General features: G+C 46.2%; 1 protein-coding gene across 1 annotated transcript in view; it reads left to right on the plus strand.

Moving 5' to 3' along the window:
- LRRC45 (leucine rich repeat containing 45) overlaps positions 1-24,687 on the plus strand; it is a 366,996-nt gene that overhangs the window by 326,269 nt on the left and 16,040 nt on the right. Inside the window, exons 14-17 of the mRNA XM_069655316.1 lie at positions 10,528-10,620; positions 10,707-10,799; positions 11,541-11,714; positions 15,899-16,046. Coding sequence (XP_069511417.1) covers positions 10,528-10,620; positions 10,707-10,799; positions 11,541-11,714; positions 15,899-16,046 — 508 coding nt within the window. The remainder of the gene's footprint in view (positions 1-10,527; positions 10,621-10,706; positions 10,800-11,540; positions 11,715-15,898; positions 16,047-24,687) is intronic.

Raw genomic sequence — 24,687 nt, forward strand, 5'->3', positions numbered from 1 at the left:
TTGGGCGGAAGATGAACTCGGCGGGTATTCTCCACTCCAACTTTTTTAGCTCAGGAACTACTTGGGCCAGTGTTTTGAAACCTTCAATGAACATTCTTTCATCCACTGGTAGGCCACGTATTTCCGGAGCAGTTGTTTGAGCCTGTACTACCAGCATTACCCGTAATGGGCAGATTCCTGGTGTTGAACACACTATTCCTCTTTCTGTGAATGATATTGTCATGTTAAGCTTGCTAAGAAGATCCCTCCCTAGCAAATTTATTGGCGATCGTTCGTAATACAGTAAGGGTGTTTTTACAGTTTTACCCCCCACTGTCACGTCCAACGCTTCTGTATAAGGAACTTCAATTACAGCCCCAGAGAACCCCTGCGTCTCTAACTTCCGGTTAGATAACGGAAACCGGCCCTCCCTAATGCATGATTTCTCCGCTCCCGAATCCACCATGAATATGAACTGCTTGTCTCCTATCTGCGCCCCTACCAATGGTTCCTCTGCTGCATCGTAGGTGGTAGATAGGACAGGACACGCAAGTGTTCTCTGTGGGCTGTCCTATGCGGGGTGTCCCATAGCCCCCCCCCCCCGGTTGAACACACTCCCTGAAACTACTGATACACCGCTATAGGGGGCTGGTGCTGGGGCTCCATTTGCTGTTGTCGCGAAAGGGTTGCCTGGGGTGTAGTGCATAGTGTCATTGTTTTGCGGGTGATTCTGTGTTCTGTATTGGTGTCCCTGCCGTTGTTCAGGGTACCCCTGCCCTGGGTCCCTTTGTTGCTGTCCCATTGGGAGACCATATGGGCTCCCTGGATGAGGATGGCAATAGTGTTCTACCTCCGGAAACCCGTTGTTTGGTCTACTTCTGCATTCTCTTGAAAAGTGTCCCCACCTCCCGCAGTTCCAACAGCTACCTTGTGCACCCCTGGGACCCTGCCATCCGTTTCCTCCCATTCCCCCATACACTTGTACACCCCCTCTTCGACCCCTGTACCTACCTCGACCCCCTCGAGGGGCCCACTCTTGCCACTGGGGACCTCTACTCTGCTCCTGCTCGTTCCACTGCCTCTGTCCTGCTCCTGTCCAATTCGTTGCCATCCTTCCTTGTATTGCTACCAGCCCCTCCTCCTCATCATCTCCCTCCCTGCTGTGTGGGAGCGCGGCTACTGCCGCGGCGACCTTCACCAGCTTTGTCTGTACTAGTTTTGCTTCGTCTGCCAATCTTCTCTGCGCCACCTCCTTTTCCCTTTCTTTTATTCGTTTACAGTGGTGAACTATTATGCTCTGAATTTCTGGCCAACCTTTTGCTTCAATACCTGCTATTTTGTCAAGTGCTTTTTGCACCTCTTTTGGGAGTCCCCTCTTTATTATAAAGTAGAATAATGATGTTGATTGATACCAGGGCGTGCCCGTTTTGGTTCTCCACATCTCTTGGACTCGAAAAATGTAATCCATAGCATCTTCCCCGTCATTCATTGTACATTGCATTACCGACTGTAAATCTGGGGTATCTGGGAATGTTTCCCGCAAGGCATCCCACACCCTGGCAGGTACTGTATTGAAAGAGGCACCATCATGACGATCGCAGTCTAACGTTACTCCTGGGAAGCCAGCTTTTACCCATACTCTGTCAGCTTGATCCCCAACTGCTGATACTAGCAAACTCTTCACATCACCTATTGCTAGGGGTACCCCGGCTGTGTGTTTCTCAAAGGCATATATCCACTTGCTTGCCCCTCGTGATAACGGGGGCAATCATTTTAGCAAATTGGCCTTGTCCATCTGAGCCCAAGGTATGTAATTTGGCCTCCCTCCTCCTCCATGTATCAATGGGAGTTGTAGCTTCCCCTTTGTCGTTGCATCTGCACTCATCTTTACTCCTGATTTTCCTAATGGCGCCATTTTTCCCAATCTGTTCCTTAGTCGCCCTGTCCACTCCTCGTCCATTGTTCTCATTGAGCATGCGCCATCCAACTCCTCGCTTCCCCCTCCCATTGCCACACTTAGCCTTTCACCTTCTTCTAAGTCATCCCCTATATCACACAATAGCTCCTCTCTGCCTCCTGTGGTCCTTACTTCATCACCACTACACCCCTCCCTTCCCTCTAGTTCAATTATCCGTGTTGGTTCTTCTTCTATCCTAAACAGTATCTCTCCTTTTTTTCCATCCTTCTCCAAATGTCCTATTCTCACTCTGCGCTCCTGATGCAGGCTCTGATCTAGCGGTGCTGGTTGCAGTCCGCTCACATATGCTTTTAATTCTTGAGAGCTCATCTTTGGCTATAGAGAGTCTGGATTCCAGATCCCCTGTCAATTTCTCTATATCCACCCTTGGCGTACTTACCTGCTCTCGTTCCCTATGACTCTCATATGGTGGTGGTGCAGTTGGCCTTTGAGTGGTAGTGGTTGTCGTTGGGGGTACATAAGTTGGGTCGCTATATCCTTCTGCGGGCACTGGCTTATTTAGCATTGGGTACAACCTAGTTACCTCAATTGGTGGCTTCTCTTCTGAAAGTACCTTGTCATCTTTTGGTATCAGCAATGGGTTTTCAGTAGTAGATGGTAGGTCAGTATCTGCTTCCCTTTTCTTAGGAGGGGGTATTTCTTCAAACAGTCTCCATAAGTCTAATATTTCCCTCCTATTGTGTAGTTGCTTTCCCTTATATTTCAAACAAATGCATGTGGCTACCATATCTAAGACGCTTTCGTCAAATGATCCCCATTCTGGCCATATCTGAGGTAACCCTTCTCCCTTCAATTCTGTGATCCACTGGTCATGATATTTCTTAATCCGTTCTGCGTACCCAGGTAGGCTCTTACAAATATGTGATAAGGGTGTTTCTGCCCCCATACTTCGTACTTACTGGATGCTAGTGTACCTCTCTATGTATGTCCGTCTCTTCCTTTGAGCGTGTCACCATGTGAACTCTCGTACTTATGTCTTATTGAGCATTGGTGCGTTTTCCCGCCACCTGTACAGTATGAGAATGGCTGCACACAGCCTCTATTCTATACTCTTTAGGGGGCACGTACAAGAGCAAACCATCAATAACTGTGACAATTGAGCCCAGCAGGTCAAAGAAATGAACACTCACTGTACCACATTACTCTTCTTTCTGATGTTTCTCCTGGTCACACTTAACGTACCATACCACAATTACGTATATCTAACCACCTTTACACACTTATTATATCAAATATGTTCTGACATATACGATGCACACACTCATAAGCAGCACTCTATTCACAGCCCAGTTTGTCCTCCCTTTCCTCCCTTTTCAACTGTCCCTGTCCGTCTCAATCTGATATATATATATATATATATATATATAATATATATATATATATATATATTTGTCTTTCTAGTTTTGATGTAATATTATTTTTCTACTTATTATTATCTTTGTTTGCACTAACCCGCTTTTATTTACCCGTGAACCCAGAGAGAAAAATAGAAATAGTAGCAGTCACTAATGTATTTTCCGTGTCTTCCTTTACCAGACACCTTTATCTCATATTCCACTTCTCCATATATTCCCAGTACTAGTCAAGTTAGCACTATGCGGCGCCGCCTTCCAACCCCTTGCGGAGCTAGGTTCCCGTCTCTTTATCTCTGTTCACCTCTTAGTCCTAATGGCCATATGCAAAGAAAAAGCAAAGAAGGTTTAGGATGGTCATTAGTAGACCAAAAGTGCCCCCCCTTTCAACCAGCCCCGTACCCCGTTCTATATTTCCTCCCCTGTTCCCTTTAAGGTCTCTCGCACTCAATACTCACGTGCCCGTCTTGAACCGAGAGTCTCCGAAACTGGGTCCGTCCAGGCAGTGTTGCCGTTTGCTCAACGGTCAGCCCCGGCTCCGGCGAGCGGTACTCAAAGGGGATTTTTCAACCGGGATCCCGTACCCTCTCTGGTGAGTGCGCACTTCTGAGCGTACCGGTCGCCGTTGGCGGGCAGCCTCCCGGAGCCGGCGCACCGTGCGTATCCCTTTTCGACCGGAGATTTTCCTGCCAAGGGGGACGGTAGGGATATATATTAGGAGAGAAGTTAAAATCACGCTTTCGGGGTCACCACTGAAGGCAAGCGTCCCCAGATAGCACGATCCTCCCCGCAATGAGAGACAATAATGAACTCTCCCAGGATGGGAATAAGGCCAGGACAAAGTGTGGGTGAGCTTAAATGGGAATTTATCAATCAAAATAGGGCATGCAAAGAACTCTGCAAACTCCGAGAGCGCGCTGTCCGACAATAGCAAAGACAGGCGTATATATTTACAAAAAACGTCATAAGAACCTACATGCTAGAGGGGGCACAAGTTTGTGGGGATTGGGTGGCGATGACTAGCTATAGGTGCTGCTGCGATGTGGTTTGCCGCGGCTGGAGGACGTCACTGGTTACCCTCGTGGGTTGGGCTGGGCCTGGCAGGTCAGCTGGGCTCATCCGGGCGGTGTTGTTGTGCCAACCATGATCAGTGTCAGAGATGAATGTCTTTCCTGACTTTCTGCCCTAGGGCCACGCACACCGCAGTCATTCAACATTGCAATATTATCTTCCCTGGTAAATCTTCCAATAGGTTATTCTACAGGTTAATGCAACACAGGAGGAATGCACCTGGAGTGGGGTCTGTCGGCGATTCGTCAATACATGGTTACCACCATCCTGTTGACCGGGTATCAGAGGTCGTGGGGCTGGGTCTAGGGGCATGGGACATGCGGTCTACGTTATCATGTCTTGTTAGAAGTCATTATGGATGTGTTCTTGTGATGTTGCCATAATATTGGGTGTCCTAATTTTACAGGGGCCATTAACCTAGGGTGGGTCAGCGGGTCGTGGAGTCTAGGACAGGGCGCCTTTGGATCTGTGTTTTAAAGCCAGGGTTTACTGCTGGGTTGTAAATAATTCAGGTGGCAGGCTGTGGCCTTGGGTGCTGCGGGGGAATGTGAATGCTTGAAGCGGCTCCAGCCGAATTGGGGGAGGTGGAGCGGTGCGGCACAGGCCTCTGCTTTTTCGTCTGGTAGGCTTCACTGGGAGGGAGGGGGAATGGCCTTGCATGTGCTCACAAAGGTATTTTCCTCGTGTTGTAGACTGGGGGTGGAAGAGACATAAACCTTCATATAATATACAATACTCATTAAGTCTTTTCAAAGCTCACGTTTTTTGACATTTTCGGTGCCATCTATATGGCCAGTTTGAGCACTACGTTTTTAGCAACTACAACATTTTGTTATATGCTTATACATACACGGTAAGTGAGGTAGTAGTAAGGTTTGTGGATCACGCAGGAACAACCCGCCACTGCGACTAGCGGTAGTGGCACATAGAGGGCTTGGACACCCATATGGTGCATCTTCGTGCACCCCTTACATGAGCACTCAGTATGGTTGCATTTGTCTTCCCTTGCACTCTAGCAGCATTAGTTCAGTTTTGGCGCGGGACTGTGGGATGCAGTCTTTTTGATAACACACATAACATGAAAAACCACCGGGACGCTTTTACCATTTGCGCATAGTTACAGGGATGTGGGTGCTTCATCCCTACTGTTATGAGCACCCATCCTGCCATTTTCATATATTTTACACGTTTTTTAGTCAGAGAGGTTGTGGAAAGAACGCTTTCATCAAAGGTGGTTTTACTCATTAGAATTTGGGGACTTTGCTTTTGTCAGGGGACCATTGTACAGTTCTTTTCCACCCAGGCCCTGCTGGCCGGGTCATGCTGGAAACAGCGATACACTGCGGAAGGTGAAATGTTACAGTGTTGGTATCTAACACTAGCTCATGTCCGTCTGCTCGTGGAAACGGGCTCTTAGCGGATCTGCCAGGGAGCTGTGGCCACAGGGATAAGTGATACTCTCCACGGGTGGGGGCCGTGTGGCGGTGTGCAGGGCTCAAGCCATTTCTATTATACAAAATGGTTTCCAGAGCCTAGCTAAATTGGACAGGTTTGGTCAATGTCTTCAGCCAGTGCCCCACCCGCCACCTGGGCCCTGGTGGCAGGAAGGGCACCCGGCGAGCCATGAACCTCACCGGGGGAGCAGAGGTATGGGAGGGGGGTCTTCTGGACCAGTCCTCCCATACAGTGGATTGAAATAACATCTCTACCGACCAGCGATGATTGAAGCTGTGTATTGAGAAAAACCTTTGGCTTGCCAGCCTGGCTTGATACTGTGCTCTGGGAGCCTTTGCAAGTTCATGGACTTTTCCTTGCCTGAGGTCTGGTATTCTGCCTCTGCCTACACCTGTTTTGGGTGTGGGCCAGGAGCCTCTGAAGCCTCTAGTTGAACTTTGGTTTCGCTGTTATGATGAGGAGTTCGACTTGGCGAAAGGCCTAGTGATGGCAGACATGTTTTTTGCAATGAGTGAGTGTGTTTTTACCTTGGTCAAGCTCTCGTCTGTGCTGGAAGAAGGTGACGCCATTGAAGGGCAGGGCTCCGACTTTCTGCTGCATCTCTGGTAGCAGTGAAATGCTTTCGAGTCAGGCCTCCCGGGCTCAAAAGCAGCAGATACAGGCATTTTGTATGTCACAGCCTTTGCTTTCCGCGAGCACATCAGAAACCGCTCTTTTCTAACTCCCGACAGTCTCCACCTACATTCTCCATCTTGCACCAGAATGTGTTATTACTGGCTGCGAAGATAGCTTGTCGCAGATGTAGTGCCTGTTCAGTTAGATGCTTTTTCCTTAACCGTCCATTGCAGTTTAATCCCTGCCCAACTGCGTTAGGGCAATGCTGCCTATGGCCGCCGACAGCGCTAAGGATAGTTTCCCTTGGTCCATGTGGCCATGAGACCACCACCAAATGGGCTGGTGAATTGGAGCGGACAGAGACTCTGCTGGATTTATTTAACAGTTGGCATCCAGCTTCTTGTTTATTTGGATCACTTTGTGGGGCTTTTGCTATATCTTTTTGGCCTGAGCCAGAATATCTGCTGTTCGGCAATCCCTGTTTTGTCGGGTCCTCTGTCAGCACAACGGTAGTCTGGGAGGGAGAGCTCAAGGAACTCCATAATGTCTGTCATTCTTTCATGGAATTTAAGGTTAGAGTGTAGTGTTTCAGTACACTCTTCATTATGTTTATTATTTCTATTGCGCACCAGGTACCCAAGGGATTAAGGGGGCATACAAACAAAAAGCACACAATACAAACAACTCTTAGAACAGGAACAAGACTGAGCAAAGGGAAATATATCGTAAACATATTACAAAAACAAGCAACAGAAAAACATAACATAGAGAACTGGCTAAAACCGCATAAATGATCAAATAATCAAGTTACAACCAGTGGATCCCCTAGGCATATATTTAGGAAGGCCGGTAGGGAGCTGGACCCACACCCCACCAAGACACAAACTTTATTGTCATCTGTATTCCAGTCTCAAGTCCAACCTACGGAGGATTTTAAGATCTGATAGCCTGACTACACCCGGCCCTGTGCTTTGTCTGAGCCAGGCTAAGACTTTAAGACGTAAGGCTTCTTTGGGTTCATGCCCCTCAACCTTGCTAATATTGGTGATGATCAAGTTTCTCGGGTCTGAAACAAAAACCTGAATGTTCGTATCTTCTATCCTAGGCATCCGGCATTTTCTAATACGCAGGTTCTGGGAGGAGCCCATAATCGGAGGAGAATTCGGTTGATTGTGGGCTTCTTGACCCAATTTCTGTGCCACTGCTGAAAAAGCAGCAGCTGGTTCCACAAGCGGAGAGACGATGAGGGACTTTGTAGTAGTGCTACTTTTATTTATCGGAGCACTGAGTGGTGTCTGAACTACCTTAACACAATGGTCCGATTGCGAGGCCTTATCTAATAGCTTTTTTTGAGGATTGAATTGACAGGCCTTATCCAGCTTATATGTCCCAGTTCCAGCATGTAGGCAAAAAGAATCATTAGTTTGTGAAGCCATGTTCTTGCTCAAAGAGCTTGGACCCACTACAAGTTTACTAAGAGAGTTCACTAGGAGTCCCAAATTGAAGGGGCTAGTACATAGCAGCAGCTCTTTGGCGATACTGGCCATGAAGTCCGGCCAATGATCGAGAATAGATTGAGATAGGAAGGTGCAGGGCCAGCCTGCTCCAATTCCATATCAAACTGATTAGTGGGACTTTACGTACTACAGATAGGGGAAGAAAGGAGCTACTCCTGGCTCCTTAGGATTGGATGATGGAAGCCCCCCTGATATATGCATGATTAAGAGGCGATGTTGCCTCCACAGATGTGAAAACACCAGCAGCGTGAGTGGCCCACTCAGCGTGTGCACAGCCCCTCTCTTCAGGGAGAACTCCACACGTGTGAGTGTGACCCCTCTTATTCTGACTCGTGCCTCTCGCACTGTAGCGACAGAAGGCAGAATATGGCGCTCAGTGCCCTTTCCCCCAGAGGCCTGAGTAACAAACCCAGCATATCTCTCTCACCGGCTGCCGGGTCGCATCCAACGCTGAAGCGTGGCTGCCCGATCCGCCTGCCAGGCACACGACCGCCAGACATCCGCACCGATCTTGACCCCCAGACACCGACTCTCGGTGGTGGCGGCTCCTGGTTCACCCTGCCACAGTTGCGTCCTCCTCGCAGGACGCGGGGGAGCCACGCAAAACAGCAGCTGAACTCGAACGCTGAGCCGCGCCGGTTAGAGGAAGGGACCTGGAAATCCACAATACACGTCAAGCCGCACGCCAGTGCCGCCGCTTCCGACGTGACAGTGTCCACCAGAAAGTGAGGGAGAAGGCCATGGACTTTAGACCCTCCTTAGGATAGAGACAGACCAGAGGGTATTGGGAACCTGGCTATAGCTAATCTGCAGCAAGACCTATAGAGTAGGTTATGCAGGTTGCTCAAAGCATGTGGATGTTGGAGTCATGCTGGCAATGCCTACAGAGTTTCTCAGCATTAAAGGCTTTGGAGCAGTGGATAATGTGGACACCCATGTCACAAAGCTATGTGCTCACTGGTTTTTGGTGCTGATTGCACTAGAGACAGGAAGATTTCCTGCATGATATCCCTGACAAAGTTTCTCTTGTCTGGAGTGGTTATGAAGATCTTTAATCTATTTATAAGGGACTTGTCCTCTGTCCCATTCCTGTTGCACAAATTGGCAGCTGTGGAAGTGCCGGAGTGATGTGTGACAAGGTTCTCAATGAGTCCCGCTCTGCACTATCTGACAAAGAAGTTTGTGGGACTTCGAAATCTAATTCTTTTAGTCCAATAAAAGGTATCAAAACCTGCATCTTGTGGGTTTTTTTTTTTAAAACTGGACTTGCACAGCAATGAATGTTTTCTTTGCAGCTTTTACTACAAAATTGGTGTTACAAAAACAGACAATTTGGGCTTGCAGTCAGTAGGGCTCACACCTTCCTAGCCTATTATTCTACTCTATAGGTCTTGCTGCAGATTAGCTATAGCCAGGTTGCCAATACCGTCTGGTCTGTCTCTATCCTAAGGAGGGTCTAAAGTCCATGACCTTCTCTCTCACTTTCTGGTGCCCTTATTCTCCAGGTGTTTGTATCTCCAACTTTTCCTCAGTCTCCTCTTCCTATGCCTGTCTCCTTTCTTTTTCCACATTCAGTGTCCCAGTCTCTCTCTTGCTCTCTCTTCTGCTCCCTCTTCTTGCCTTTCTCTCTCTCTCCCTCTCTCGCTCTCTTCTGCTCCGTCTTCCCTTTCTCTCTCTCCCTTTTCCCTTTCTTTTTTTCTCTTCCCCTCTCCCCTTTCTCTCTCTGTTTCTCACTCCCTCTCTGTTTCTCTCCTTTTCCTTTTTCCAGTCTATAGCTTCTGGAGCAGAGGCTCTCCATAGGCATATTGCCACTGTGCTCACCTGCAGAGTACAGACTAACCCACACAACATCTGACATGGAGGTGTTGGTCTCACTTTAGGCACAAGCTCTGATCTGTCCAGCACAGAGAAATTAACTGATGATTGGAAAGAGTCGTAGGGTAGGTGCCATGCAGGTGCATGGCTAAGGCACATTTCTGTAAATTTATTTCTGATGTTTGTTAATCTGCTTAGAATCACATGCTGTGCATAGGTCCGACATCCAGTGGTCACTGCGGAGTATTGCATTTTGTTTTTCGTAGTCGAAAAGGGGACGTCGACAAGGCGTGTCTGTAACACTATCCCTATAGTGACGTGCGTTGTACCCACAATCCATACAACCATCAGAAATGCTTTTACGGTAAGTAATGCATTGTCATCAATTTCTGCTTTGCAACAGACCCCAGTCCTGTTCCCTTTCTGTGGAATGTCCCAGGAGTTCGGAGGAAAGCAACGCAATTTAAGAGTACTTTTACTAAGGTGGTGACCTTGAGGCTTGAGCATTTTTTAAAGCTATTTTTCTTCTTCTTGCTGAACAGAGTAGTTTGTAAAGTGTGCAGGACTATCCTTTGCCTTGTGAGCACACAAAAGAGCAGCAGTGGTACCTGTACCATGAAAAGGAAAGCATTGGCTTGGTGCACCTGGAGAATACCATAGTTAATGAGATGTGCTAACACACACACAGCTGACCTCTAGCTCTCTGCATCCATGTTTTCACTGTGCTGTTAACTACTCTTTGCAGGTGGATCACATGGCTCGCCATGTGGAGGAAAGTGAACGCTCTCTACAAGAACGAATCCAGCGGTTGGAAGCCACCCGCATTGCACTGGAAGAGGTGAGAGAGAGAGTGCAATATCGAAATACAGATGGTCTGCAAACTAAGTCTGATGTTTTAGTTTCTTCTTTTCTTACCATTGCCAGGAGTTGAGCCGGGTTAAAGCTGCGTGTGTTGCTGAGCGCTCTCGGGCAGAGGAAGAGGTTATGAAAGCCAAGAACCTGGCCCGGCTGGAAGAAGTAAGCAGGACACCCTGGATGGCTGTTCAGCAGGGTCGTCTGATTGGTGGGGATGCTGGATTGGTAAACTGCTTCAGATCAGAGCCCTTGGCTGTAGGGATGTTAAAGAGGGTTTGATTGATGTGCAATAGTGAGTTTAAGATTTGAGTTCAGGTACTTTGTGGAATGAAAGGGACACTCTTTTGGATGGCAGACATGATGTTAGGGTAAATGTAAAGGGAGTAGGGTATTGGGATTGGGGGTGGGTATTGGCTGGTTCCGGGAAGTCAGGGTATTGCATGGATAAATGTTGTGTTTTAAGCCGAAGTTTGATTTTTAGTGTTAGGATTCATGTTGGCTTCAGAGTTAAACACCTTAGCTGGCAGAATACAGCCCCTGGTGTATAGATTGCAATGTATTGCTTTGGTGGGAACTATGGGTATAAAGGTGGCCTTTGTGCAAATAAGCAATTCTTGAAGTGATGGATATTGGCATATTAGGTTTGTGCAGGCGAGTATGCTTGTACCTATGGGTAGTGGGATATGAAGACTGGGTAAGTGAATATACTGGTAACTATGGGGATGGGGTGAGTATTGGGACGGTGAGTATGCCTGGGGAGATGAGGATGAGAACTGGGTATGGCGATTGGGTAGTGAAGTTATAGCGGCTTACCAAGTGCTTGGGCTACTTGAAGATTCAAAGGATGTTCGTTGGCATACTTCATTTACTGTAGCATTCTTGTTTGTTATGTGTGTTTTACAGCAACAGAAGGTTTCTCACTTGGAGGAGAAGCTGCGTCAGGCCATTCAGTCTCGAGATGATGCTCACAATTCTGGCCTGCTGCAGAAACAGGAACTGGGGGATGCAAAGGCCAAGAACCACCAGCTGACTCTAGAGATTGAGGGGCTGAAGCATAGGCTGCATGCCCTGGAGCAGGTGAGGTTGGACTTCATAGAAAACCTAGATCGTTTGTAAGATGCCATGCAGTCAGGATACCTGCAACACGGAAGAGATGTGGCAGTAAAAAGTTTTATTTATGGATATGTTTCTCAAAAATGCAATATTAGCCATGAAAGCAGATTACAAAATATTACAACTCCTATTATATCTAATTGTAGATGTACATATCAGCATTCAGATCAAAATATCAAATGCAGTTGTATAATGAGATGCTAATCAAAACCAACACATCCATAAGATTTACAATAATAACCTATGCGGCCAGTAAAACATAAAAATACGAAAATCAGTAAGTGAAGCCAACAGATAAAACGTTTACAAAAATACCACCGAGTACATCTCCTAAATATACCATGGTGCTTTTAACCAGAGGCCACAAACATATGTAAATGGGCAGGGCTAAGTTTACAATATTAAAACAGTACTGACCTACCGCCCGTTGGTGGGTTGGTGCATCTTCCCTACACTCGGTCACATGCATGCATGCATGCATACATATGAAATATTTACATCCTTCCAATTAAACATACTCGCCGGTCTTCACTGCAGTAGGTGTGGGTGTTAGAAGCATGAATGATGGAATGTTGTGCATGCAGACATATGTTATGTTACTTGGCATTTATATAGCGCCTTATGTATCATTGGAATGGTCTCAAAGCGCTGGTAGGTTGAACGCCCTCGGGAACCGTAGTTCAAGTCAGTAGAGAGAGAGGAAATGTCATATAGTGCGTGGGTGCACCAGATATGTGCAGCCGGTGTGGTAGTTGCATGATGGCTGCTTCTTAGCGGTAGGTGTGGTGGTGATGAAATCAGTTGGATGTGTTCAGTCTGGAGGGTGGACGCCCAGACTGAGTTCTGGCTGCGTTAGGCCTGAGGATACGCATAAGACAGCAGTATGTGCTGAGCTAGCTGTGTTTAATTAGGATCATGAGTAGTTTGTGGGGTCATGTTAGTATGAGAACAGCTATACTGAATGTGTCATAGGCTAGCTCTGTTCTAGTTGAGTGATGGTGTAGAGGAGAGAGTAAGCGTAGTTGTGTGATATGGTGGTTATCCGTAATGCGCCAGTGACCAGGCGTTCCATCCGTACCATTTACTCTATCCATTTTATTTATTCTATTTGTTCCATCTACTTTGTTCGTTCCATCCACTTTATCCGTTTCATCTACTACAACCATTACATCCATTCTATCACCCATCCACTCTATCCCCTCCATCCACTCCAACAGTTCCATCCACACTCCATCCTTCCCATCCATTCAATCCACTTTGTCTGTTCTGTCCATTTCATCTGTTCTGTCTACTTCATCCGTTCCATTTGCTCCATCCGTTCAGCTCGTTCTGTCCGTTCCGTCCTATCCCTTCCCCTCCATCCTTTCCTCCCCTACATCCGTTCCGTCTACTTCATCCATTCCGTCTACTTCATCCATTGCGTCTACTTCATCTGCTCCATCCGCTCCATCAGCTTCATCCATTGCATCCACTCCATCGACTTCATCCATTCCATGTACTTATCCATTCTGTCCACTTTGTCAGTTTGTGCACTTCATCTCTTCCAATTACTTCATCTTTTCCAACTATTTAATCCGCTCCATCCACTCCATCCGTTCCATTCACTCCAACTGTTCCATCCACTCCATCTACGCCATATACTCCATCCGCACATCTGTTTTCTTCATTCATTGCCTCCATCCACTCCATCCATTTGATCCGCTCCATCCATCCATCCACTCTATCCTTCCCATCCATTCGATCCACTTCATCCGTTCTGTCCGTTCCATCCTTTATGTCCACTCCATCCGTTTCATCCATCCATTCCATCTACTTAATCTGATCCGTCTATTCAGTCAGTTCCATCCGCTCCATCTGAAATGTTATTTTTGCCAGACCTCTGACATATAAAAGAAATAGGATTTGGCTTGTTATTCAGAAAGTTAACTGATGGCAGTTTTATGGCCATCAAGTCTGAAACTGGCAGAAAGGGCTGTTGAGGAATTGGGTGTGCAATGCCCCTCTTCATCTCCATAATGTTGTAATCATGTTATTTGATTTCATAAAGTTCGAATGCTTCTATCATCTTTTACTAAATTGATTAGCAAAGGTTTTCTTAAAACACTAATTTCAATGCTTGAGCTCTTCTCCCGTAGCCATTGTATTATTGAATTCCTCTGTGAATGTAATTGAATTTCATTCTGTTACATCTATAAGAAGTAGATGCACTTTTTATTTTGTGTGAATTCATAAAATCTTGTATTACTTGATTTCAATTCTTAGTTTGCGCCTTTTTTTCTCAGCACAAAGATAAGGGATTTTGGTCTGGCCATTGAAAAAAAGCATAAACTAAGAATTTGAATCGAGTGATAATACGAGATGAGAGAAAAAAGATAAAAGAAGCATTTGCGCTTTAGGAAATCAAATACCATGTGAAGTCAGAAATGGAAAAGGTCAAACAATTGAGATCAAAAGTCCAAAGAATATTGGCGAATGAATGTAAACAAAGTGAGACGCATTGTGCACTTCAGAAAATATGTTGGAACAAAATTAGTTGACAAAGTGTAACTATTTAGGTTGGTATATAATCTAGTCAGTGTTGTGGAACCAGATGAAAAGAGTATTGTTTGAAGAAACAAGTGGGATATTTGTTCTGATGAAGACCATACAGCTATTTTGAAGGGTTGAAACATGCATTTAAACATAGGATATAGTAGACTGTTGGTCAAGCAATATAAATAAACATTGATATATATATATTTTAACTATACTGTCGAGTGTCATAAGCATTGTATTTCTCGTGAGATTTCTGGGACTTAGACATTTTTTGTTTAGGCACTGCACTCACTCATTTTAAACACCTACCTTATTCCTTTGTTTTGTTCAAATAAGATGCTTTATACGCTCAGAAGGATAATTGAAGATGATTAATTGATATTTAAATTTTCTTTATGAATACACTGCCTTATTGTTTGGTTTACGATGAGCTGGAAGAGTGTATTCTTGAATTCAGCTCCTCTATCTATGGATAGGACTTTCATTTGAACCAGGAAATTTGTCTTCCAACGTCAACTTCAAGGTTCTACAGCTGAAGAAGCTCTACACAATTTGATGTGGCCAGAAAAGTTAAGTTCTGTTTGAACAGTCTTTTTCTTACAGTGGCAGTTTACCTAGACTCAAGGCGTCCAATGTCACTATTGCCAGATGGATTGTGTCCTGCTTCACTAAGGCATACACTCTGCATGCATGTCATTCTTGTCCAGAGAGGCTATATGCAGCATTGGTAGGTTTCCAGAGCCATGTGCTCATTACTAAGATCTGTGATAGGGCCACGTTGGCTCCTCCACAAATGTTTGGTAAATGCTATTACCTTGGTGGTTCCTCCAGGCCTTTTTTTAGTCCCGGATTTATTGTATAACTGGTCTGCTTGAAGCCACCTGGCATATGTTGCATCTTCTCCAATCCTTGCTTTACTGTTTAAATCGTTTAAATCATACCAAGCAAGTTGGGAAGGAGGGAGAGCCATGCGTGGCAGCATAACAAAAAATGACTTTCTTTCTCATTCAGACACTAGTCCATGGCTCTCGCTCTGTCGCAGCTGCCACCCTGGCATCCACTCTTACAGTACTGCTTGGTATAAAAACTTAGGAACTTGTGTTTGGACTGCTAAGGCCGATTTATACAGGGGAGCGAGAACACACAGGAGCGTAATGGAGGGTTTGTGTAATGGGGTTCAAAATTCAAAATGGTTTTGCTGCATTATGCAACATCCATGGAGCAATATTTCATGGCGGCCTGCTGCAGGAACAGGTCTTCCCAGCAAGTTGAGAATGTGCGGAAACTATAGACCAATAGCACCTGAATCACCATGGATTTTTATTTTTTTAAAGAACTAGTCAAAATGAAGCACAGCCAACATCCGGTCCAGGAGTGCCAAACTTAAGCAATTACCTTCATCAACAGTCCGCTCTAGAATGAAAATTTATTTTTAATAATAAATGTTAAAGTTGTATATACTGTACTGGAGATGGTTACATAAGAGCTTATAAACCTTTAATAAGATCTAGAGTTTACACCTGGATCTATGTTTAAGATACCTAAAGTATGTTTTTAGCCTAATGGATGACCTTTTTGTTGTATAATTAGTCCATTTCGTTCTGCCTTGATAGGACTTAGCTGGGAAGGATCGGGAAGCCATGGCCCAAGTGAACAAAGTCAGGATGGAGCTGGAGGAGCAGATTGGACACTTGCAGGCTGAACGGACTGCTCAGGAAGGCTTAAAGGAGACTATTGCTGCTCTGCAGAGGCAGCTAAAAGGTAACCAGTGGCTGCTACAAGGGCACCCATGGAGGATCTCTGACATACGTTGTGAAGTAAGGGAGAAGGATTCTGATTTGGGAATGCCAAATATAAGGACAGTCACATGTCCATATATAATGATCCTGCCAAAGCAGACAGCCTAACACCACATACATGGAATGCCACTTATTGTTTCATATATTCCTTGTCTTTCGAATTATCATCCTGACAGTCCGCTCTGGAAACTGGTTAATTCCGTCACTAGTTGTCGCTGTGAAGCTCACCGGTCACCTCTTCATGTCACCTCTTTGCCACCTCGTGACACAGGTCATATAATTTCCATGTATACTCCTATATCCCGGCCCCATTACTCCATGCCTATGGGATGTCCCTGCATCCAGACAAAACAGGAACCTTTTTTTATCAGCATAAGAACGCCAAATTTGAAAACTGAGCCCCTGCATGCCCCACCCACCGGCTATGCCTGTCAGTCCATTTAACTGTGCTGGTGGGACTGGAAGCATGTTGTCCTTCATCGCCCCTTTTTAAGTTTTCTTTAGATTCTTTTCCTATATTTCACTAGCTGGTCCAGCCCATCAGCTATGTGGAGCCAGCTTTTTCTCATCATGCTTCCTGCAGCAGGAGTGTTTTCACGTCTGATTCCGCCACCTTGTTGCTGGAGTGTTGGAGCCCAGACAGCGAGTGTGATCTTTGCACTTTTTGTGATGGGCTTTCTGCCAAAGCCCTTGGTATGCCGTGGGCTTCTCTGTTAACAAGGGTTAACAGAGAAGGGGCTTCCATCAACACAACATTTCTAATTAGCCTAGAAAGAGAGTACAGCTTTACCACATCCACTCGCCTATCTAAAATATACTGAAACTTCACTAGGTCTTTTGTAGAAATTTGCTCTTAGGTAGGTTTGGAATCACTGAGAACAACGCTAACACATGTCCCCTATTCAATGGAAAAGGTTCACTTCATTAAAAAGACATTCCAAATATAAAATATGATCCTCAGAGAAATGTTAGCTGAGCCCTATGCCCAGCTACCAGAGTTTTGTGTATAAGGTCTGAAAGACTGAGATGCTGACAATTGTGACACATGAGCCTCTCAACCCCCAGACAAGTAACATTATGTTGCAAGTTGATTGACAGTTTTTCCCTTCGTTTTTAACCTTCTCTCTTCCAGCATTCCATAGGAAGGACAGGATTGAGCAACTATGTTCTGGACTGGTGTTGCTGAACTTAATTTGTCAGAGAAGTTTGCCAAGTTCACTGGAATTACTGTACTTCCTTCAATGGAATTGGAAGAGTGCCTTTATCTCAAGGGGCCTTACCCAACACACCTCACTATCGTAGACTCCTGGGCTTTCTTGTTTTTAATTATTCCTTTTTTTTTCCTAATGAAGCCGCATCAACTAGCCTCAGAGAAGCAGGTGATGCAATTTGAGGTAAATACTCATCATTTACAGTTACTTTGTTCTTCTTGGTAGTGGGCTGGTCCGGCAGACAAGCTTCCAAACTTCTTAAGAATTTACGGGAGCCCTTGTTTTTAAATTTGTGCACGTTTTTCATATTCTTAGATTTTTTTGAGGTTTTTTCCCTGAGGAGTAGAACGTGGTTCATCTTTACATGTCTGACAAATTCGGTTGCTCAACAGAATGTTGGCCACAATTTAAACTCCAAGTAGATGTTAAACCTTCACTCACACCCTCTGGCTGAGAATCTTGGATGACAATTGCCTGCTCAACTGCAGATGTGTTTGCGACATTTCATTTGTCCAAGCTCGAATCAGGAGCACAACAAACCTCTAGTTTGGAATACAAGGATTCAGGTGGAGACGTCTCCAGCCATCCAGGCACAGGTATTGTGTGCTCCACGTGAAGGAAACCAGGTTTGTCTGCCAACGCCGAGACATGTTTGGGGATGCTTGGGTCTCTTGCAGAAGGGATGTGACCAAGCAGTTTGGGCTGGAGTGCCCCTTTTGGGGCGACGCCAAGCCTGATTTGTATATGGTTTTTGCCTTTGGAATGGCTTGGCAGGCGAAGGATGGTCTGGAGGGTTGCCCAGTGCAATGCTAGAGGTTAAGATTAATTCTAAACTTTCCAGTTATCACCTCTTTTGTTTTGCTATAGTCACCAATAGTGGGACTGCTATGCCCAGATGTGGGTCACGTGCCTGCTGGGCACAGAGACCCAAGCTACTTCTCACTGATGATGCCCAACAAGGCTGAAACATGTTTGGGGATGATTTTGGTCCAGTGCAGAAGGGATGTGACCAAGCATTTCGGGCAGGACGGCCCCTTTAGGGGTGGGGCCAAGCATGATTTGCATAGGGTCTTTCCCCTTTTTGTAATGGCTTGGCAAGCGAAGATCAATGGTCCCAGAGCAATGCCAGACGTGAAGTTTAATTCTAAATCTTCCTGCCATAACCTCTTCTCTTTTGAGCAAAAGAGCCACAAATGAACACTTCAACAAAGATCAATTTTAAAGCCATGCAATTCAGAGTTAATCTTTGCTCCCAGAATTCTTCCAGAATACAATCGTATGCCTTGGCAAGTGTTGACAGTGTGAAATTTAGCGCATGCAGTGCAGAGCCTGGGGTGTTGGTGGCGTCATCCATGGGGACACCCAAATGTGTAGTAAGTGGTGAAAAATGTAATGGGGATGACTCTTCCGACATCATGCTCATTTTTGGGGAGACTGAGACAAACTGAGATGGCGTACGAGACAAATTAGTATCAGTAATAATTTGGGCCTGCATGGAGAATTATATTCTCTGAACATGCTGTGTTTCGCACTTTGCTTCTGACAATAAGTTTCTGGGCTCAAGCCGTTGCTGACAATCGTCCGGAACCAAAGTCTTGAAAATGGAGTTGCCACTCAAACTGCAGGCCGGCTTCCCCAGTATCAAATATATAGGCTCAAGTGACTGTGCTTACTGGGCCGTCATGGGGTTAGAAAGTACCGGCAACTCTTGGTTAAAGGAGATGCTTTTATGCACCTGTACTAATTTAGATGCTATGGAATAAGCTGTTTGTTTACCGGATCAATTGTGGCTTTACTAGATAGGGAGTAGTGATTCATTAAGACGTAAATGCCATAGGAGATCCAGTTCCTAAAAGCACGAAGCAACAGCACAACACACCCTCAGGTGCTGCACCAATCAAAGGCAGTTACTGCACAATGCACACCTACTGAGAACTGCCAAGCATGGACTAGTTAAAGGCTCTTAACACATGAGGCCCACAGCTCACTTGCCCATAGTTTGCACAGCCACTGTTTCACTTTTGTGCACTTTTACTCACAGGACAACTATAGGGATCAAGGGGCTACAGGAAACATGTCAGATGCTTAAAATCAGCATAGTGCTTGCAGCAGTTCACTCTGCAATACCTGCTTATCGCTGCTCTCCACTCTCAGGTGCAGCATTAGAGGAAAGAACCTCTGCACGTAGCAATGCGTGTTAAGCCACACTACTTTGACAGTCCACAAGGCCACTTCTGACAACACAAACTAGTTTACAGATATCCAGGGGGCTGGTGGACAGCTGTCGGCAAAGAAATGCAGAATCTAACGATGCAGGCCTCCTTAGGACACTTCATCGGATAGTGGTAGAAGAGTTCCCGTGATATCACCGGTTGCAGGCGACGACAGGTGTTCTTTCAGTTGCGGTCACAAGAACTGCCGATCACCAATGTTCCAGACTCTAATGTGAAATGGTGATGCTTCTGGCGAGGTAGCCCATGGGAGCTGGTCAGTACACTGGGCAGTCCAGGGGCCCTTCCGAAGGCTCTGAAGGGTTGGAATCTCGAGAAGGCGTCTAGAGTATTTGGTCCCACTAGTGCAAAGGCTGAAGTACCTCTCCGGGGCTTTGGAGATCCGGCAGAGGAGCAGGGCCAGGCCAGACACTTAAAAGGATGCTGGGCCACTTCAGAAGTCCTCTTCAGGCCTTCAACGGTCTGCTATTCTTTGAGGGATTCTTGGCTCCACCATAGATCTGAAGAATAGCTGCAGAGGTCCTCCTCTTATCAAAAGTCTGAGCTGGAAGCAAGCCCAAGCCCACCAATGGTAAAGATCTGCACCATTCAAACACCCAGTAGACAGCAATTCAGGGACAACTACTGGTTTCACATCCTTCCGAGAAGCGGGCTTTCTGGTACCAAAGATGTGGACTGGTACTAGACAGTGCCAGCCCCCTCGCACACGCTGGGACGCACACGCTGGGACGAACACACGGAAACACACACACTTTCTTTCTCTTTCTCTCGTGCCATGACCTTGAAAGCAGAAAGGTCAAACAATATGGCCAAAGAAAAAGAGAACCTTGTGACATAGCCATTTTAGGGCAGGGCAGTAGCCATACATGGTGAACATGAATGTGCACTCTAAAAATAATACAAAAACTGTATAAATGCAATTGCTGCCACCAGTTTGTCTTTAGGCACATATACAAGTTAACAAAAATCCTATGTGAAAAAAGCTAGGGTGATGCAAATGTATCCCCATTGCACTGAACTGTAGGTTGCTGTGTACAATAGATTTCTTTTCTAACAATGTATTTTATTGATTTTTTTTACAACATACAATCTGGTCATCTCTGGCTGCAAGTGCAGATACGCTTTAGTAATGTGAGACATTCACATTAATATGGGGCAATGCGTTCACTGGGTTTCGAACGTTGGGGAGTTCCGTTGTCATGGGTCGGATGATAGAGTAGAGATTAAGAGATCAATATTTTGTAGACCATCGAATGCTGGTGGTTTTTGCACTATTCCCAGGAATTGTTCTGTGTAGTTCAGAAAGGGGGCCCAGCTGTTGTACCATGTTCCCAGTTGAGGGGCCATTATTTTTTCTGCCACTGCTGTATCCCAGCATTTTACCCACCAAATGGTGATTGCAGGACCTTCAGGGTGCTCCATAGCCGATCGATGGCGATTTTAGCTGCGGTGAGGAGGTGGGTAATCATGTCCGCCATGTAACCCTTGCAACGTCCCCCCCCCCCCGTGATGCTCAGTAATACAATTCCCAGATCCCATTGAATTGTCAGGCCCATGATTGACTTAATCTGGTTCAAGACCTCTTGCCAAAATAACCTTGATTTTTGGGCATGTCCATAAAAAATGTAATGGTGAACCCGTTGCATTTGTTCAGTATTTCAGGTTTTGTGCATACACGTCCAAATGCACCCCCATTCTTCCATTTCTAATTCTTTTCATAGGTCCCTCTCGCATCTGAGCATATAGTTCTTGTTCTTATTGGGGTCAACCTTCTCTAGGAGCTTATACAGGGTTGATGTTTTCCCCCTCGGGGCGTTGATGTTAGTGTGAGTTCCAGCAGGTTCAGTTCTCTGCTCCCATGCGTTCTAGTGTTGTGTTGTGGCATCCAGTGTCGGAGTTGTGCATAGCGAAATCTTTCAGTTTCTGGGATTTGAAATTTAGTTTTGCTTTCTTCGAAGGAGAGTGGTGCTCCATTAGTGTAGAAGCCCTTAATTTGCTTCAAGCCTCCCTCACGCCATTTGCTAAATGTCTCTTGTTCAACCCCGGGGGAGAAGTCGGGGTTATTCCAGACTGGTGTGGCCCCAAGGATCCCGTGTCCCCATTGGCTTGCTGCCCTTTTCCAGCACCGTACTGTGTTTCTAGTGACCGTTAGCGGGCTGGTATCCGGAGCTCTGTGGGATACCGTGAGGTGTGGAAGGGTGGATAAGGGTGATTAGCACCAATGTTCTTCTATTTGCTTCCATCTGGGTATATTGGTGTCGGCCTGCCATGTGAGGGCGTGTGATAGTTGGGCCGCCAGGATATATCTAAGAACGTCTGGAACCCCCAGACCTCCCATCACTGCTCCTCTTAGCATAACTCTTTTTGCAATTCTTGGCTTTTCTTGGCACAGACATAGTTCAAGACCCCTTTTTGCAGCTTTTGGAGCTCTTCTGGGTGTAGGGTTACTGGTAGCGCAGGCATTGATATAGGAGCCTCGGGACCATGTTCATCTTTAGTGCTATAATTCACCCCAGCCATGAAAACTCCTGTTTATGCCAATACTCCTTGACCTTCGGGATGTTGGCCCGGTATACCCTCTCCATTCTGTTTGGTATGTTGACCCCCTAAGTAGGCTATCCGTGATTTGGCCCATGGCATTGGGCTAATGTTTGTTAGCGTTTTTCTACGCTCCTGGGTAATGTTTATTCTCAAGGCCCTTGATATCCCGTAATTGCCCCTGAAGCCCGAAGCCTTCCCAAATGCTGCATTCTCCTGCCAGAGTGCTTCCAGAGAGCGATCGATCTGTGTTAGGGAGAGGAGGACATCATCAGCATACATGGAGACCTTGTACTGGCTTCCCCCTAGCTGCAGCCCCTGTATGTGTTATTTTGTATTCTGGTTGCAAATGGCTCCATTGAGAGAGTGAATATTAGGGGAGATGGGGGGCAGCCTGACTAGTACTTCGAGAGATATGGAGCTTAGGGGATCGAGTCCCATTGATTCTTAATGAGGTGGAGGGATGCCGATAGTTGGCCATGACCCATTTGCAAAATTCCGGGCCGAACCTGAAATGGGTTAGTGTCTTCTGGATTTAAACACAGTCCAGTAGGTTGAATGCCTTGTGGGCATAGAGTAAGAATATGCCCATTGCTGTTTTCATTCTAGAGGCACTTTCGATGAGATTTAGGGTGCGCCTGATGTTGTCATGGGTGGTGCGACCCGGGATATATGATATGATACGATATGGCATGTATAACGTGCCTATGCACAAGTGCTTCAAGGCAAGAATCATGTCTGGTCTGGGTGGATTAGAGCTGGGAAGGCCCTCGCAAGTCTGCAAGGATCTTAGAGAAGATCTTTGCATGGTTTTCATTAGTGGGATGGGCTGGTAGGATGTACAGTCCTCTGGGTCTTTGTCCGGTTTGGGGATGAGTATAGTGAGGGATTCCTCCATAGATGGTGTGATGCTCCCTGCTGTCAATCCCTTGCGGTGAAATCGTTTGGGCCTGGGGCTGTGTTTTTATGGCTTCTTTCACTTCCTTTGGGGTTAATGGGAGCTCAAGGGGTTCTAATTGTGTTGTCTCGGCTCTCCCTTGGGAGTTGGCCAGGTAGTTGGCTTGCAATTGCTCATCACCGGCGTGTCATCAGTGCACTTCTTTTGTCATCCTTGCAGGACTGTAGGGACCCGTTTTTACTTCAGTGTGGAGATGTCATTTCAGGTGTGTACCTTTTTTAAGTTTATATTCTAAGACAGATGCATTTCCAGTGCAGCTTTAGCCTTTTTGAGCTCTCTGCTTGTTTTCCCCGATTGGTTCTTTTTGTGTGCCCCCTCGATGGCTGTTACCTTCTCCTCCAGGCTATGCTACTGCAGTTGTCCCACCCTTTTTTGTGCTGCAGCACACCTTATTACCACTCCCCTGATCACTGGCTTCATGGCATCCCAGACTACTGCCTTGGAGCATCCCACTGAGGAGTATTCCCCGAAGTAGTTAGTGAGGGCATTGGATCTTTCCTCTTTAAGTGCTGCATCTTGCAATTGAGTCCTGCATCTTCCAGTGCCGTTGCAGTGGGCTTGGGAGCCCGCATACCCTTACCCCATGCCAGTACAGGTGCGTGATCCGAGATCACCCTCTGGTGAATCAGAATTTCCTCTAGGCAGGGGAATAACTCACTAGACATTAGGATTAAATTTATTCTGGCGAGGCCTTTGGACATGGGAATAAAATGTATAGTCGTGTGACCCCTCATTGGAGAGTCGCCAGACATCTATTGATCCAGTTTTTTTCGAATCCAATTGCTCGCGCAAAGTCCTCCTTCGATGGTGGCACAGTCTTGTCACTATTATGGTTGAGGACCAGGTTAAAGTCCCCCATATCAGGAGACGGCCGTCCGTGAATGCAACTATATCTGGTAGGCTGGAGTGTAGAAACCGGTCCTGCAAGCTGTTCGGGCAATAGATGGAAGCAAATGTTAGTGATGGCTCTAGTAGGTAACCCTTGACCAATAAGAATCTCCCCATTGGGTCTCGTTTCATCATCACCTGTGTCAATGGTATTTCCCAGCTAAGGAGCAGCACCACTATCCTCTTTATCTCCCCCGCTGTTGCAAAATAGCATTTGTTGAATTGTCTAAAGCGTATGCGCTTCTCATCTTTTGTTAGAAGGTGGGTTTCCTGCAAGCAGGCTACGTTTGCGGGGAGTTTGGATAATTTGCGCTCCACTGATAAATCAAGGCCCTGTACATTCCAGGAGACCATGCAAAGTTCCCTAGTCGCGTCTGCCGCCATGTTTATAATGTTCCCTTCTGTGTTTTAGCATCTGACCTCTGTTCCATGTCCGGGAGCTTTGAGCCCCCATGCTATGTCTCCTCCTGAGTTGTTGCTTTGTGATCTCTCTGGTTTGAAACCTTTCCCAACCCATTTTCCCCCCTGGTAACAGAACCCCAGGAATCCCCCCAAAACAAGAGTTGAGTGTGTGAGACCAGCCCACAACTCTCGGTGCAACCGGTTCAGAGCCCGATGACCCACCTTTTGTGGACAACCAGTGCCCATTGGATACCACATGAAAGCGTAGCAGTCGCTTCTGCTGTGCTGTTTGCAGTAATGGCCTCCGGTTTCAAATATCCTTCATTTTCTTGGCATCTGTTAGTGCTATCCCCTCATTAGATGCCGCAATTCTTT

The sequence above is a fragment of the Ambystoma mexicanum genome, chromosome 3q (assembly GCF_040938575.1).
Source record: "Ambystoma mexicanum isolate Mex_15411 chromosome 3q, UKY_AmexF1_1, whole genome shotgun sequence".
In the NCBI taxonomy this organism is placed as follows: Eukaryota; Metazoa; Chordata; class Amphibia; order Caudata; family Ambystomatidae; genus Ambystoma; species Ambystoma mexicanum.